An 18,020-nucleotide genomic window follows, 5' to 3' on the forward strand; every position below is an offset into this window, starting at 1 on the left:
CACATCTCACCCCTGCCAATATTTGGAAAAAACCCCAAACCAAAACAAAAACTCAACCCCCTCAAACTATTATCACTTTTTATTGTTCTCTTTTTTTACATTTACTTATAATGTGATCACACATGCCAGATCGGAAAAAATATCACATTCATGTTCCCTGTCCATAAAATTATAGGATAATTGAGGCTGGACTTGACCTTAGGAGTTCTCTAATCCAACCTCCTGCTCAAAGCAGGGCTCAGCTATGGAGTCAGGCCAGGTTGCTTGTGGCTGCTCTTGAAAACTTAAAGAAAAAAGGCTGCAGAACCGCTGCAGGCAACCTCTTCCAGAGCTTTGCTGTCCTATCACAGAAAAGTATTAACTGGGCATTAAAAACAAACACAGATGTATGTTGAAAAAGAAACTGTCTTGCTGTTCTTTGTGCTTATCCAATTAGAAATCAGTCCAAGTGATACCTTGCATAACTTTGATACTATTAACAGAAAATGGTAAAAACATTTAAGATAATCTGATCTCCAGTATTTTCATGAGGCAAGCCTTTCTTTAGTTTATTTCCTTTTCTGTAACTAGGATAAAAAGTGCAGACCACTACAAGAGGAAATTACTTCCATAATAAACAATACTATTAAAATTAAAACCCCTTTCCTAATGGCTACACACATCTTCCTTGCTGCACTTTCAGGACATTGCTTCGCACGCACAACAGACACAGCAAATACAACATTCCCTTCCTCTTTGCAGCAGTGTTATGTATTTAAAGATTGTTTACATATTTTGTTTCAGCTGACTCTACACTAAGTAATCTTCATTCATGCAATCCTTCCTCAAAGGTTATGTGTTTGTGAGTGCAATCATTCTCAGTGCTCTTCTTACAAAAGCCTTTAAGTTGAAGCCTTACCAATACCAAATAGCACAGGACTATTTAGTTAGTGGTGCAGACAATATTTGACTTTAAAATGTCTTAGTAAGAGTCTTTCACTTGCAGCTGCCTGACTTCATTTAGCTGTGTTTAGCTTCTGATCCAAATAATCCTCAGATTTTAAATTTGGGTTTTTTTCAGCTCAGATATTTTTTTCCCCTACAGGTAGTTCCCTGCACTTGTTCCTTCTGCATTGGATTCTATTTTTTTGAGTCTACATCTCTGATTTGCCAAGAACATTCCAGATTTTAAACCTTTCTTCCAGTTATTATCAGTCCCTCCTGACCTCCTATTAACATAAAGTGTAATACTCACACTTTCTATCCGATACTGTAAAATTACAATTCTGAACTGTATTAGAATGAGGATGGATCCAGATGATATAGTCTGCCTTCCTGGCAGCAAACCAAGTAAAACTACTCTCAGCATATGCTTTTTCAGTCATACTGTAGAAGGGTAGATCAATGTTTTTCTTGCAGCTATAAGACAATCGTATAAGACAATATCATTATTTAAGAAACATAAAGAAAATAGAATACAAAGGAGAATTAATGAAAGTGTATTTCCCGTGGAAGGAAAACTTGCAGCATAACACATGCATACACGGTCTGTAACTTCTCTTACTACTACTGGCTTCTGTAAGAGCGAACCAAGTTCAACCAAGACCAAAAAAAGGAGGAAGACAGAACAAGACTTCTGGATTCCTCAAGGAAAACCAGTGTGGCAAAGAAACCTTTAAACAGCTTAAAACAATCTGCTTCAATAGTTTAAATTACAAATGCCTCCTGTATCTTTAATTTACATATGATCACTCATTTTTGCCTCCAGTGCCTACGACTCCCTCACGTCTCCAGAGCTTGTTCTGCCAAAGTAGAATATAGTACAATAAAAGACAAAGTCAACTAGTCTGATTTGGTGAACCGAGAGGTGTAAGGCTGAGTTGGTTTCAAGTATTCAGTCCTATGGAATGATATAGTCACCATAACAAAAATACAGGATTTTTCATGTGAATGTACTTCTGCACAGGGTTTGGAATGGCAACTACCTCATGTTTAGGCAGCTGTGTTCCACTCTAAGCGATATGCAAAACAGAGTGTGCATATTAAGGAACAAGACAGTGTTTGCAAGATTATGCAGAATATTTTGGTATTAGGAAAAATCAGATTTTAATTTCCACGCTTTTTAATTGTGTTTGTTACACACACATTACTACAACTATTTTATTTTGTGACACGATGTTAAAATGTAAAGCTGTTGATATGTTTTTAATACTGGATTTCAGTAGCTGGAAACAGCATTGTTGCTCTTCAATAATTATTTGAATTAAGGCTAAACTGAGTAACTGGTAAAGCCCAGGCTATGACCTACTTCCCATAATCTTGAAACAGTCTTTCCTTACAAATCATGATGCGTAGCTTTTGATGAGACTGTCCCAAATTAATTTTGAGTGATCATTGGTAAATACAGATCCTTCCACTCATATATTTCCCTTTATTTGAAGGACAGTTGAATACATTATTAATAGTTACACTGGAAATACTTTTAAATGGGATCCTGTAACTAACTCCTGAAGTTACAAGACAAAAAAAAAAAAAAAAAAAGTCTCAGTATGCTGACTCAACTTAAGAAAAATGCTACTACCAATGGTTGGGTCATTTTATTTCTGCCTTAAAATAAGGGAAATCAAGCAAAAAGAGTGGCAGCAACAGCTGGAATCATGTGCCTGTGTCCAAACACAATCTATTCATAAAACTCTAGGAAAGCACAGCACAGCTGCAGAGCAATTATGAAGAAAAAAAAAAAAAAAAGAAAAAAGAAGAAAAAATTCACAAGCCCTTCATAACTGATGAATAATGATGCCACCAAGGAAATAAGATCTGTCATGGAGTTAGAAACACTCAAGCTTAACAAGTGCTTTTTTAAAGAGGCTCAATCTTCACATTATAAATCTTAGTTGCTATGGATGCTGGTTTTCTACTTCTTATACTTCCTCCTTCCTGAGTACTGGAATACTTCCTCCTAAAAAACTCTCTGCAATTTAAATGTGCTTAAATTTTTATTAATCCATAGCATGCTTTCTTTAAATTATGAACAGGGGAAAGCTGGCTGACACTTCGAAAGAAGTATGGTGGGTAGGTGCATATATCCATGTCCAAAGCAGCCTAACTCACAAATACATTGCACTTTTTTTAAGATTCAGAAGCTGCCACCTACTCTCCATTTTATTCAGTCTGAATATTGCCAGAATAGCAGTATCTGTCATTCTTCATATTTACGTTATACAAGTTCAGCAGAAATGTTTGTGCACCTTTTTCACACAGTGAGCTGAAGCACAGAGTAACTATCCATGATACAAGGAAAGACTCTTAATCTAGGTTGCCTAATCCATATCAGCTAAAACTAGTGAAAAAGCAGTAACCAGCCAGTAACATGGTTAGGAGCTGAAGTTTCAAACATAAACTATCACCATTGTTATTTTAATTCCTATCAGGCAAGCTAAGAACAGGCTCTTCCTTCCACTTGTCCCTCAAAACAGACTTGCATTGGATGACATGTGAATACCGACTGGTCTGAAGCCACACAAGGTTAGGTTGCATCACCTAGAGCGAATGCCCAGGCTGGTGTTCTGTGAGCCAAGACAGCCTTACACAGGGCCAGTTAAATTCCCATTTTAAAGCACAAATTTGGAACTGTATCTGGAGACTGCAAAGCATCTGCAATTAGGACAAACTCCTTCAAGTTCCATTTCTGATGCTCACTGGTTAAGAACAAGGAAAGGCTTCTCCTAGAATTTATACTCCAAAACTTTTTAAGGCTGTCGAGAGACTAAGAGTGTTTTTAGGGCAACATGCCAGTCCATCAGGCAAAGGGACTGAACTTCTAGTCTGAGGAAGAGGTAAATGCACCTGCATTCAAGCTTTGGCATTTGCAGTGAAGTCAATTTACTCTGAGTCAGGTGTGTGCAGGAGACAAAACTCACGTTAACTACTGCATAGGTACACAGAAGTATATAAATGAAAACTAAGCTTTTTAGATTAGCGGTCAGTTATGCTGTAGCAACTGTTAAATTTTGTTATTGCAGTAAATTTATGTTCTTAGGAAAAAAGTGTGTAAAACATTTAGTATCAATATGTATAATCAACAGTGTAAGTTTCTATAAAAGTGCACTTTTAATGCATAAAAGCAATAATTAAGTACTAGAAATACCCACACACCATTTCATCATACATTTCATGCTAAATAAATAAACATTTACTAGTTACCATAAAAATAAGAGCAGTAAACACTACTGGACTCCAATGGTTATGGTTCTGTTAGATTTCATTATTATATCTTTAAGAAAAAAAGGTTCTAAAAGAAGCACTGATGACACTGATTAACACACATAAAAACCTAGTTCTTAAGCTTTTCAAGACTCATTTACATAGCAAAAACTTATGAATTGTATTCATGAAAGACTTAAGGAAGACCTTCAGAACAAAGCTCTACTTGGTTCACCATGAATCACATAGTTAAACCAAAAAAATTAATAACACAAACAGAGTAATTTACCTTTTCACCTTCTTTACCTCTGCTACCCACAAAGCCACGTTCACCCTGGAACACAATAAAATAAAATAAAAATCTCAAAAATAACATTCCTCAAATTATAGCATTCTTTAAAATAGTTTTATTGCACTGAATTTTTATTATGGGATTATAACAGAAGAAATAATTTTGATACTGATTCTTTCATTCGAAAAGGTGTGAACCTCTACAAAAAAATGACACTGCTTTCTATATTTTTGTCAATTAACAGTACTCAATCATTTGTCCATTCAGCCTAAGGGATTCTCTCCACTTTAAATATTCTGAATTACTCATTTGTGTTAAACTTGCTCATTACAGTCCAGCTATTCTTCTGCAGAACAGGTTTTAATTCTTATTAATGCCTTCATTTTAAATTCTAAATATGACCAGTTGGCTGTGAAGGCCTCCAAAATCCAAGACAATTGAGAAAAATATGCAGATACAATTTATGTAAAGAAAACTCATTCCTTTCACTTTGAAAGCCACATCCAATTACCCAAGTATTTAAAAAACAAACAAACAAAAAAAACCAACAGAAGAGGTGAATTTTCAAACATTCAAGATCAGCTTGTTTCAGCAGTCTGAATTCTTTATTTGATGATATTTCAATAAAAAAACCTGTTATAATGCTTTTCAAAATAACTTTCCCTCAGAAACAAAAATCTTACTGTACAATCTTACTATATTAATGTCTTTGTCAAAAAGTTTGCACCCTGTCTATATTATAACAAGAATGACACTTGGTTTAGAACTTTATTAATGTATACTTGTATGTTTTGTGAGACATTCAGCAGACATACAGCCAAAATTGTATACTTGTAACAAAAACTCTCATAAAAGCCCCCAAACAGTCTTTTTCTCCCCCAAATTATCTAGCAGGAGATAGTTTGCATCTTTGCCAGTCTGTAGGATTCAGTCTCACTGCCTCAGTACAACATACATGATTTTTACAGGTCAAAGATGAAAAGACTGGAAAATTTCCAAAATAAAGCATATGGCATTTTCCAAATTACTTAAAAAAAATTAGAATGAGCAATGTCTAAATAGTCTTTCACCCTTCAGAAAGTGTAACTTCCTTATATAGAAGTCTACGTTTTATATGAGGTTAACTAGAACAGCAGGCTACAACTTGAATTTCTAGCAGTGTTTTGTCAAGTCCTTCAACTGATACAGCATCATGTACTACATATCTGGTAATTAAATTCAAAGCTTTGGAGATTTGCAGATGTATAGATTACCAGATAGTTCTGGACTTTTCATTAACCATCTGCACTGGCTGCTTTTTGTTTGTTTATTTTGGCTATCAGCAGCTTAGGCGTCAGTTTTACAGGCAGGCCCAAGACAAGCACGCAAAATGTGGTCTAGTGAAATAACCTCTCACATGTCCTCACCTACACATAATTTCTGAATGTATGCAACTTCTGTTCTGCTTATCTCTTTTCCCTTTCTCACAAAAGGTTGGACCAGTTGTTCTTTTGAGGTCTCCTCCAGTCTGGGTTGTTCTATGACTCTACGGCTCCCATTCTTCTCCAACTGTTGGACATAAAACACAGCTAACGCTTACTCACTTCTGCCTAATTCCTAGAAGCTCCCTCAGTACCCCTGGATGCACACTGGTACCTTCAAATGGCCAGATAGCTTAAGTGCTCCTTAACACTCTCTTCCCCTTCAGTGGGCAACCTTTCGCTATCACACACTCTGCTAGGAGGCTTAAGTAACCTGGGAGGTCTGAGGGCAAACTTGATTAGTGAAAACCACGGCAAAACAAGCATTGTATACTCTCGGCCTTTTCCGTGTCCCCCACCCCATTAAGCACTAGGTCAACATTTTCTTCACCCTTGTTTTTCCTATGGATGCACTTAACAGAAGCCCTTCATGCTGCCCTTCAAGTCCCTCATTAGTTTCAATTCCAGATGAGTTTCTGGTTTCCTAATTCCATTGCCACATGCTCTGGCAATGTTTCTGTATTCCTACTGGGTACCTTACCCCTTCTTCCACTGTTTGCTTTCTTTTTGTGCTTGAGCTCAGTCAGGAGCTCCTTGTTCATCCATGCTGGCCTTCTGCCACACTTTATCAACTCCCTGCACATCAGCATGGACTGTTCTTGGGATTTTAGGAAGCTGTCCTTGAAGATCAACCAGGCTGTGCTCCTTAGGCCTGCAGGACAGTCTCAGTCGCTCCTTGGCCTCCTCTTTGCTGGACTCAGGAAAAGCCTAGCTCCTTGAAACTCTCCTCAAAGGTCTTGTTTTCTAGGCCCCTGAACATACCCTGGCTCCCTGCTGGATCCTCTCTGGTTTCTCCACATCTCTTGAAGAAGTGAGGGTGGAAGACCCCTCGAAACATGACACAGCATACCAGATGCACCACCACCAAAGGGGGGGAAATATCTTTTCCTTATCTGCCAGCTGCAGTTTTACTAACATAGTCCAGTATGTGGTTCACTTTATTCCCAACAGGAGAGCACTGTTAGCTCATAAGTCAGCCTCACATCTACGTCCAGGTCCTTTTCAACTCAACCAGTCAGTCCTCTGCTTGTACCAATCCACGGGGGGGATTAACTAATTCCTTCTTTTTCAGAAATACAGTCCAAGTGTCCAGATGTTTTGCACATATTTGATTAAAAAAAAAGTATTTCCAATTAGAGAAAATAAGAAATACAGTCAACAGAAAGCATAGAGAAAGAAGTTTAGGTAATTTCCACTTGACAGCATTAAAAATATAATGGTATGAGGCACTGGTAAGTTACTTCAAAGAATTTGAATGTAGCAGAAATAAAAATGTGAAAGTTGCAAAACAACACATTTATGACTGGCTTATATTCTCATTTCTGTGGCAGAATTCTCATATCAAGTTAAGCAAAATGTTTCATACAAGCTTTTTCTTGGACAATTACTGATTACTTGTCTTGTTACTCATTGCAGGACTGCTGATCTGATTTTCAGTGTTTTAAATATGCTTGCAATACAACCCAATGAGATGCTGGCTTTGAACGTATAAATTGATAGACCGTGGTAAGCATGTTGCTGAACTCAATGCTGGCTACCTCATCTACAGAAAATAAGTTCCTTCCTTCCCTCTGTGCTATATTACAGGAAGTACCTGCCCTAAAGATACACAAATCAGCCTTTGCATCAAGGCTTGCATCAAGAACACTTTCTTGAAATTTTAATATGAACAAAATAATGTGGGTTTTTTGTGTAGTCCCTTAATTTGTGGAAGCAGCAGAACTATTTCCCCAACAATTTTCTAAGAGGAATTAGCTTGACAGATGCATGTGACATTAATATTTCATTCCAAATACTCATGGTTAAACACAGCTGCAATCAACAGAACACAAAATCTGACCATGAAAAGAGTCAGACAACTTCAACAAATATTACCAGCAAGGTTTATAACACAAATGTCTCTTTTTGCAAGTTGTGGCATTACTACAATATTCCACCTCTGAAGAGGAGCAAAAGCTGAAATTGAAGATTTGAAGAAGCAGTGCTGTCTCTCATCTCATTTTGCTGAGATCATGAGACTCAAATTTCAGATTTTTTAATCTGCTGTCTTGTGGCTGGAAAGACCTGCACAGTTCTGAGACTTGGGCAACTGTTCTTAATGCAAAATAATACTGATAGGCAGGTCTGTGCCACCACGTCACAGAGCCTTTCTCTTTTGAAAGAGAATCCGATAGTAAAGTTCCTCAGTCACATTATACAACTCAGAAACTGGATATGCAATTCAAATACAATTTTAGATACTGGACAGCTGGCAAAAAGGATGTTAAAAGTGAAAATATATAAAATAAGAAATGTTTTGTTTGGTTGTCATTGTTTTGTTTTTTTTTTTTACCTTGGAACCAGTAAGACCAGGTATGCCAGGAGCACCTACTAAGCCAGCTTCCCCCTGAAACAAAATGTACATATCCATCATTTTACGCACCTAACTCATGACTGAGCTAAATTAAGAGAAAAAGACATCTGGACATGTATTGCTTTTGATTTCTTTTTTACAGAACAGCTGAATTGATTTCTAGGATCATTTATGTCTGTTGACTTCTATGTGTTTAAAATAGATTTCACATTCAAAATATTAGGCAATTAATTACAGGTTATCTAATTAGGTAGCAGATATAGTTGTAGATTGCTTCAGACAACTAGACAACAAAAAAGATTAGAATTTGGACCACATGAAATTCTTTCTTGCTTTATTTCAGGCCCTGATTCAGAAAAAGAATACTACAGAAGATACTTGCTTACTACTCAAGCACCTAAAATCCCAGCATGGGTGCCACAGTTTCCGCTTTCTTTCTAACACCCATTAGGTGCTTGAGCCCACAGGGATCTACACTTAAACCATTAGGTCCCACAGGGAGTTGAACATATGAAGCTGACTGCTGGTTTCTAGGCTCTGCTCAAACGGGAGTTTCAGATCTTTCCCCATTTTAGAGGGGTGCCCAACCAACCCAGCAGGAAGAAATGCAAATCTTGATCCTGTGCAACCAGGTAGACAAAAGTCTGTTTCTCCTACCTTCTAAGTGAATGTTCAGTATATGTTATTAAATTACTGCCTCATCTACCCCACATTTCAAAAGAGCAAACTAAGTCATCTGTACAGTTAACTGTTAGTCACCTCCTGTCTCCAAAATTACTTTCTTCTTGCACTGTCCATGAAAATTGAAAATCTGATTTGGGTTTGTAAATTTCATTCAGGAAGCTGGATGCTTAAAAGTTATGTTTAGGTAATTGAGCATAAGCGCACCTTGTCAATAAAAAGTGTTTTTAAAAGGCAAACTATCCAAGCTGAGTAACATGGTGAACTTAATCTTCAATATCTGAATAAGGACTAGTTGAGCAAAAGAAAAAAAGAAAAAACAACCCACACAATGGCTCTGAGTTGAAAGCTACAGACAATTTAACTTTGCATTTAATGTGGGGCTTTCCAAGGAAAAGATGTAGTTAAAAAAACTAGTTGTATCTCATTTAGAATCAAAATATAAAATATTGCAGCAGTTTCCTTTTCCATTCCTTCTTAATCAGCATGTTAAACAATTACAGATCTAGTGAGAACCAGGCTCTGCCACTCAATGCTAAGAACCACCCTCCATTTACATATTCATTAAATATGCCCCTGTGAAGTACATTAACTTTGGTCTCAATAAATCTAAAGTTACAGAGTTAAGTTCTGTTAGAAGAATTCATCCATGCTCATAAGACCTCAAGTGAGAGCTTAGAAGACTTATTAAAGGAATCTAAAATCAGATGCTTTCTCCATTCCATTCATGGGTCTTAATTACTTGACAGAAGCTTACCCTAGTAACGCGCACACCATCCAATTCAGTTTTCTAGCCAAGCCAGAATGCAGCAACAAAATAAAGTTTTGAAAGTTCACTTGTTTGATTCCAAGCCAAGCAGAAGACAAATGCCTCACAGACGCAAAAAGAAAGAAAAAAAAATAGAGACAAAGCAAAAACTCCAATGTCTCTGAACAGAAAGAACCAATAAAAGAACAATTACTCATCAAAATGATACAAGTAATTAAGCAAATAAATACAAAGCACTCGTGATATACAAGAATTAAAATACAGCTTAAAATAGCTTGTTAAAATGGCATTTTTCTAACTCTACTCATGGCACGGTTTCCAACATCTTCCTTCCAACTCCCCTCTGTAAAAATAGATGCTAGCATGTTGGAGAAAAATTCTAATTAATCATTACAAGTCATCCTTAGTCCTTCATTTTCTCCAGATTTACAGCATGAATTCAGAAAAATCCTTCATAGTCTAATAGTTACCAGATAATATTTCATCTTCCCTGCTATATTGGATCACTGTAAACTAGAAAAAACCCAAACACATTCACTGTTTTTTCTGTGGAGACAAGCCACAGATGTTTTGCCTTGCACTGTTTAATCAGTGTTCTACAAATTATTATCCCTTCAACACAACAATGCAAAAGTAACATCCTGCATCAATACTGAGTCTTATTAAATCCGAAATGATTAATGTTGTGGTTGCTTTAACTAGTTCAGAAACGTGCAGTGTATTTATAATCATGGTTCTTAATGTATTTATCATTTATTGATTTTGCGGTTTGCAACTATACTGCAAAACCCTATACAATTAGAGATTCAGTTTATACCTAAAGGTTTAAGACAGAGAGTAAGATGCTTTGTATCTGTGTACTTAGCAACTTTATTAGAATGCATTTACATTGATTTTTATACCTTGACTTCCACATTTAGCTATTTCCCCCCTAAAGAAGACACTTTCACATAAAAAAGATTAAAAAAATATAAAAGGAGAGGCTATCTTAACATACAAGTATGTAAACTTGCAAATGCATTGGTTGCTTGTACAACCAAAAAATATGGTGGCAAAAATTAATTAGGCATCACATTATCTAATCACACACACAAAATAAATGAAAAATAAAAAAGCATTGAGAGGAACTTGTATCAATCACTTGGAATGTGTTTTGCTATTTGGAACATTTTAAGCATTAACATGATTTATAACAGCAAATATGCTGGAACTTCACGAGATTCTCTTCAAGGCTGGGAAAGAGAAACAATTACTGTAAAATACTTTAAGCATTTTGCAGATATGATTCTGCAAAATTAAAAAAAAAAACAAAAACAAAAACAAAAAACAAAACACCAAGAAGCGGTCAGATGCTACTCCATCCTCAATATGAAAACCAAACATTTTTCCTTTTATTTTTTAAATTTACTAGGGCACTGTCAGGAGCTTGATTTACAGAATAGGCTTGGTACTCCAGGGTTACTAGCAAGGAAACTCATCTTAATAGAAGTAAAATCAGCGCAGTCAAACACTACTTACTGTTTTGATAATTTATGATATGTGCCTTCCATTACCCTGAGTATGCCAGACCCTTGGAATAATCTAATAGCTGGGTGTTTTAAAATGAGGACAACTATTTTTAGCATTGCAGAAATGGAGTGGAATGTTCAACAACATACTGTCAGAGGGCTCGAGCAGCATCCTCCCCCGTGGAGCACGTACCAAGCCAGACCAGAGCCACCAGCGGGGGCAGAGATTTGCCTTTAACAAATAAAAATCCCACACCAATTATACTCCATTATATGACATCTTCCTTAGCTTGCTGAAATATTTCCTTGTTTCAGTAAATAGGCTCCTGTTAATGGTTAGGATCACCTGATAAAGTATTAATTACATAAAAATATATTCAGCTGATACTTAACTAAGAGTTGCCCCATGAATTTCCTGGATTAGTCATGTCAGGAAGTTTCTGCTAAACATTATGACATTTTGGTTTCACTGCATCTGCTGATCCTTGTTCCCACTTCATTACTGCTGAACTACTAGTACTCAGCCCTTGCTCAGTGCTATCTGTGATAGCAACCCATGCCAGCAAGCACAAGATCTTCCCTTAAAATAACCTGATGAAGAAGGGCTTGTGACAGGTAAATAGTTTCTTTCCTTTGCTCTGTCCTGCTCCCACAGCAGCCCCAGCAGAGCAGATATGCCTAGGTTTGGCCAAAGGGGTGAGGGCTGCTCAGAGGACTCTTGTCCTGGTGATCAGGGCTCCTGTGGCTTTTTTATGTAGCTGCTCGAGAGAAAGGCAAATGAGAATAGCTCTGCTTTTCCTTTGCAACTCATAACATAATCTGAGTTAAAGAGGCATCAATTTTTCCTCATTCCCAAGCCTTCCTCAGATTCATCTTTGGGACAAGAATGATTTGCTTATCCATTCAGGCAACTAGATGTAATACACTCCAAATTAAACAACACTTGAAAATTTACATTTTAGTGCACTGCATACAAACTAATGAATCAGCAGCCAGAGGCAGCTCAGAGTTCAGAGAACACGGCTCCCTACTCCAGACTGCACTCTTCAGTTGGCATTGTTTTCTTTTTTGCTGTTAGCACGTTCAAAAAACACATAACTCGCACAATTTCTATATTCAAATATAAACACACATACTGCACAAATAAAGAGCATAAGTCAAAGTCCATTTCTATATTTTGATCCCACAAATTATTTTCACACATCAGAAGTCAGAGAGGTTGTTCTGAAAAGCCTGAGGTGAAAGGTCACCCCCATTTATTTTCATGCATAACTACAGGCTGATATATTGCAGTTTTGTTTTGTTTTTCTTTCAAAAACTTATAATTAAATGACTGAAGCCTTTATGATAGATGTCAAGGAGCAGCTTTTATACCATCAATAAAAGTATCAGCAGAAGCAGAGCCTCTGCTGCCAGGAGGTGTTATTTCTGCCTTTGGCAAATACAAGCAATAATCAGTGCTATTGCATGTCCCTGAAGAAGTGACAACTGCTGCTTTTTGACCTTCTTCATCCAGAATCACAGAATCATGGAATTGTTTAGGTTGAAAAGACCTTTGAGATCATCAAGTCCAACTGTTAACCTAGCACTGCCAAGTCCCTCACTAAACCATGTCACCAAGTACCGTGTCTACATGTTTTTTAAATACCTCCAGGGATGGTGACCCAACTACTTCCTTGGGCAGCTTCTTCCAGTGCTTGACAACTCTTTCAGTGAAGAAATTTTTCCTAATATCCAATCTAAACCTCCCTTGGTGCAACTTGTGGCTGTTTCCTCCCAGGTAACAAGCGATAGGATAAGAGTAGAGATCGACACCCACCCTGCCACAGTCTCCTTTTAGGTAGCTTGAAGCAAGCAATAAGGTCCCCCCTGAGCCTCCTTTTCTCCAGACTAAAAAAAAAACATTTCCTCAGCCGCTCCTCATGGGACTTACTCTCTAGACCCTTCCCCAGCTCCGTTGCCCGTCTCTGGACATGCTCCAGCACCTCAATGTCCCTCTTGCAGTGAGTGGCCCAAACCTGAGCCCAGGATTCGAGGTGCAGCCTCACCAGTGCCGAGTACAGGAGGACAACCACTTCCCTGGTCCTGCTGGCCATGCTGTTTCTGATACAAGCCAGGATGCTGTCGGCCCTCCTGGGCACACTGCTGGCTCACGTTCAGCCATCCATCAACCAGCACCCCCAGGGCCTTTTCTGCCAGGCAGCTTTCCAGCCACTCTGCCCCAAGCCAAAGGCATGGTTCCAGTCACCGCTCTTAAATGCTACTGATTTCAAACAGAACAGAACTGGACTGCAAGGAACTAAACAGCAAAAAGGAGAAAAACAAAGGCAGACTGCATTATAAGCACATAAGCAGAACCTTGGGTAGTTTAGGTTTAGGTCTTCAGTTGTGAGAAGAAACTCATTAGCCTCTGTGGAGCCCTCAGGGGCTGTAATGATGGGGCTTTACAAGCAAGGGCAAAGTTCTAGACAATGTGGTTGGTAGGTTCTCCTCATTTTGTCTCACTGTGTCCTACAGCCTTCCTCTACTTTTCAGACTGAGTTAAATGACTCAGCTAACAGCTTTTTTTAGTAGCCCACCACCCAGTTGATTCCTTAGGTAAGAAGCACACTATACTTTACCACATAGAAGAGGATAACATCAATTATATTTTTTTTAGAGTGTTATTTAAAAACGAACCGCAGACATTAATTGAATGTGGACTTAAAAACAATCCAGTTCAGTTGACCTACAGCACCATACACGGAACATAAAGAAAATGCAAACAAAAACCGTAAGAACACTTCCGGTAGAGTACTGAGGATAGGCTTCTGGCTGCAAAAAGTTCTCAAAGATTCGTAACATCTTACGGATGAACAGCTGAGAAAATTAAGTCTAGCTAGTTGGATATTTCTATCATCTGAAGCAACACAGTAGAATAATTTTTTGAGGTGATCCTGTACTTCTGGACAACTGATAGATTTTTGTGACAATGTTTTTCCCATTACAGTAGACCTGATAAAAGAAAAATTGCCTGACTTACACACCACCTATTGATTTATTGTTAACCCAGCCGTAACACTGTGTTAAAGAAAATCTAAACCCTATTAAAGCTTCAACAGAACTGGAAATCCACCTAATTGGCCTGAAACAATATCTGAAATGCAATAATGTTAAAGGTAAGTTAAAAAGCATTATCCAATATTAATGAATTGCTGAGGTCTTTTCAAAATAACAAAACATATTACAACTATTATATTCACCATAATAATTAGGTCCCCAATTTTATATTAGGAAGGTAAACAGCACGGATCAACCTCTTAGATGTCAGAGGCTATTCTTTACTGCAGGAACTATCATGATCATCACCCATTTCCATAAACTGAAGATTCAGGAGGCAGATTCTCAGCTGGTAGAAATGTCAGTTTACACTATTAAAGATCTGTTCCACAGACCATTAAACACTATTACAACTAATGTCTAACCACAGAGATATGAAATGCAAAAAAAAGTGGTAGCAAAACTATGGATTTAAGGTTAATCAAAAATAAACAGACCACATATAGACTGGAATTTCTAATCTAGGAACTAACTTCTGAAATACCATATTGTTGGTGTGCTTGTGTAGCTGCAAACCTCCTACAAACTACTGATAAACAAAGCAGTTCAAGATACAGTTTCCGTGTCTCCGTTATACTCAGAAGTTTAAGACTTTACCAAGAAATCTATCTCCTCACTTCAAAAACAATGCCTTTTAACATTTGATGTATTTTGGAGACAGGCTAGCATTTGGATGAAGAGGATATACTGACCACACATCTCGGATTCCAACAGACAGTTCCCCACCTGTGAATCTGGGATCAGCAGATCTGTTGTCAGCACAGGAGCCCTAGGAACTGCTCCCTAAAGGTAAGCCTCCAGATGTACCCCATTACTATCAATTCTGAGCAGCTCTGTGGGGAACAGCAACAGCTCAGCCAAGTAGGGTTGTAATTTTTCCTTTCAGGCCCTTTTCTTAACCTGTTTGAGGCTTATTAGGCTACTCCATACGGCACATCTGAGATACCTGACAGAGCAAAGCGACTCCACTATCCAAGGACACAGGCCCTCTGCATGAGTTTTTAATCATCTTCTCACTAAAATCCAATGTTTATGCAGAGAATCAACACTACTCTGACAGGCATTTCTCCTGCTGCATTCCTTTCTCATTCTTCCGAGGTTGAGCAGAAGTACTGCCAGTACACTGTAATCTACAGGGTGGTATTTTTTCTGGGTATTTCACAATATTGACATTACAACTCCATCACTGCAAAGAGCCACGCATCTTTGTTAACAGTTCCTGAAGTCTCACCTTTTTCCACTTCATGGATTTGATACCAGAAAAGAAAAATGTTCAGATTAAAGTATGAAGAGATGGGGGCCAGGGGGAGGAGAGAAAAACTAGCCATAGTCACTATTACACTACACATCCTAAGCTAAGTCTCTAAGAATTCACATCAATCAAAGATGATTTGTAAGAGCATCCTGATACTCTACTATTTCCACTGCTGGTTTTGCCAGCAGAGTTTCTAGCATGGCACTGACTAACAAATGCCACAAAGATTGTAAATTCTTCCACTCAGAGTTATTAAAATAACCTCCCCAAAGTGTAACTAAATAAACAGGCCACCCCTGAGACAATCTCTCTCCAATTAGCCAGTGTGCTGTATGTAGCCTGCAATAAAATCAATAAGGAATAGCATTGTACACTATTTATTCTCATCTGTTTAGTAGTTTCCCACCTTCGCTCTTTCCTTGTAGCCTTGGGTGCATCTCTGTCAATGCTGTATGCTCCTGTGGGCAGGGATTTTCTTTTACTCCAGGCTTGTGCTACACTCTACAAGGAAGTCCCAAGACCGTCTCACGTTCTAGGAACACGCATGAACACAGAGTATAACAGCTATACCCCAGAGTCCAGCATTCTCCTCCCATGCATACTCTTTAAGGACATTTTCATTCTAAGAAGTAGACAGCTAAATAAACATTTCCTGAGATATTATTGTGAACAGCTATAAATAATATGCTGTGTATCTGTCACGTGTAAAGGTAACAGGCTTCAACTGTTAAATAAAGTTAACTAGGGATTAATTCCTCATATTTAGTGTTTTTCTTATTCCAAACTAAAATTATATTAACTTCATTTGTAAGGGAAAATCAGAGGAACTGACATTCACAACAAAAAGGGAACATAGTGAAAGAGGCGTTAATTCTGAAGAAAAAGCATCAGCCGACTAGCTTCTCAGTATCTGTAAAAAAAATAAAAATAATTCTGGCTTATGTGAGGTACTTGTTAAATACAAGTCAAACACCTGTCAACCAGCTGGGCTGCGTGTCACTGCCGAGCCATCTGCAGAAACACACCCCGCGCCAGTTGCTTTACTTAGTGTGGCCTGGGAACAAGAATCCATTAGACAGAAAGTCAACAGAGGAATTAGCAGCACTTTTTCTTTTAGTGCCCTTCCACTTACTTGTTTGACTTCTTGTGTTTCTATTTTTGGGAGCCTCATGCCAGAGCAACAGTGCTGACTGCTGATTAGACAAGACTTGGCCCAGCCTCAGCGTGTCACATTGATTTAATCGATTCAGATTTGAAACACACAGTATGAATGTTAGGTGTTGATAAATACTGGCTAGCATCAGGAATCAAAAAACCCCCACAATATTCTGTTTTGTAATACCTATGAATGATTCTACTATATGAATAAAAAGCAGTTTTTATTTCCAAGAACTTGTTATCTATGAATTTTAAAAAGCAATTTACATGGAATTTGGAATATTATTGTGTATTATATATTACATAATAATATATATGTATTATTAGTCTTAGAAATTATTGTATAATATAATAATTATAACGTTATAATTAGCAATATGATAAATTATATTATCATTTTTAATTTGGGAGGGAGGAAGTAGTATATTCGTTGACATTAAAAATGCACACCTGAGCGGAATTTATTTTAAAAATTATATAACTAACAACTTACCCACCAAAAAAAAGGGCAAAGAGTTAATAGTTAATAGGTCACAAGTCACAGTAGGCAACAGCATTATCTATAACCTCTGCTTGTACTGTGTATAAATTTTCTACTGCATGAAGGTTTTTTTTGTTGTTGTTAAAAATCTCATGCACTACATTATACATAAATCAAATGCAGTACAGTAACATAAGTTACCCATAATTATCCCAATATAGATCAATGACTCCTAAGATGGAAAATCTAGTATTTGGTGAAGTCCAGTATCTAAATCCTCAAAAGACGATAAACAAAACTAAGCAGACTGTGTCAGACAAGCTGTACAATGCTGCAGTACAGTGGGAAAGTTCCTTCCTCCCCAATTACTCCATCTCCTGCAACACACTGCTGCCAGTTTTTACAATGCGAAATCTTGCGATAATGGGCGGTTTTCTTAAAGCTCTACTTTCTGATGAGATGTGAAAAGCTCAGAATATGAGTTGCAAAACCTGCAGTCTCTAGCCCTCACAACTGAAAGAGAAAAAATAAAATAAATTAAAAAACTAATGCCACAGAAGCCTCACAGAAAGAACTGTGTAAATATAATTTACGAAGAACTGAAGAATTCTCAAGTCTCCCCCTGCCCTTTCAAAGTCTGTGAGGTCCTGGCTGAGGCTTTTCAAACACATAAGAATCCCAGAGCCCTGCAGACTCACAGCTAGAGTATTCACGAATCTCTG

At 37.6% G+C, this 18,020-nt stretch overlaps 1 protein-coding gene across 4 annotated transcripts in view; it reads right to left on the reverse strand.

Moving 5' to 3' along the window:
* COL19A1 (collagen type XIX alpha 1 chain) overlaps positions 1 to 18,020 on the reverse strand; it is a 203,112-nt gene that overhangs the window by 128,237 nt on the left and 56,855 nt on the right. For 3 of the 4 annotated variants that reach the window (XM_055713941.1, XM_055713945.1, XM_055713944.1), the window contains 2 exons: positions 8,327 to 8,380; positions 4,472 to 4,516 (listed from right to left, as the gene is read on the reverse strand). In XM_055713941.1, coding sequence (XP_055569916.1) covers positions 4,472 to 4,516; positions 8,327 to 8,380 — 99 coding nt within the window. The remainder of the gene's footprint in view (positions 1 to 4,471; positions 4,517 to 8,326; positions 8,381 to 18,020) is intronic. The other variant, XM_055713942.1, reaches the window with a different exon arrangement.

This window comes from Falco cherrug, chromosome 6 (genome assembly GCF_023634085.1).
Source record: "Falco cherrug isolate bFalChe1 chromosome 6, bFalChe1.pri, whole genome shotgun sequence".
Classification (NCBI taxonomy): Eukaryota; Metazoa; Chordata; class Aves; order Falconiformes; family Falconidae; genus Falco; species Falco cherrug.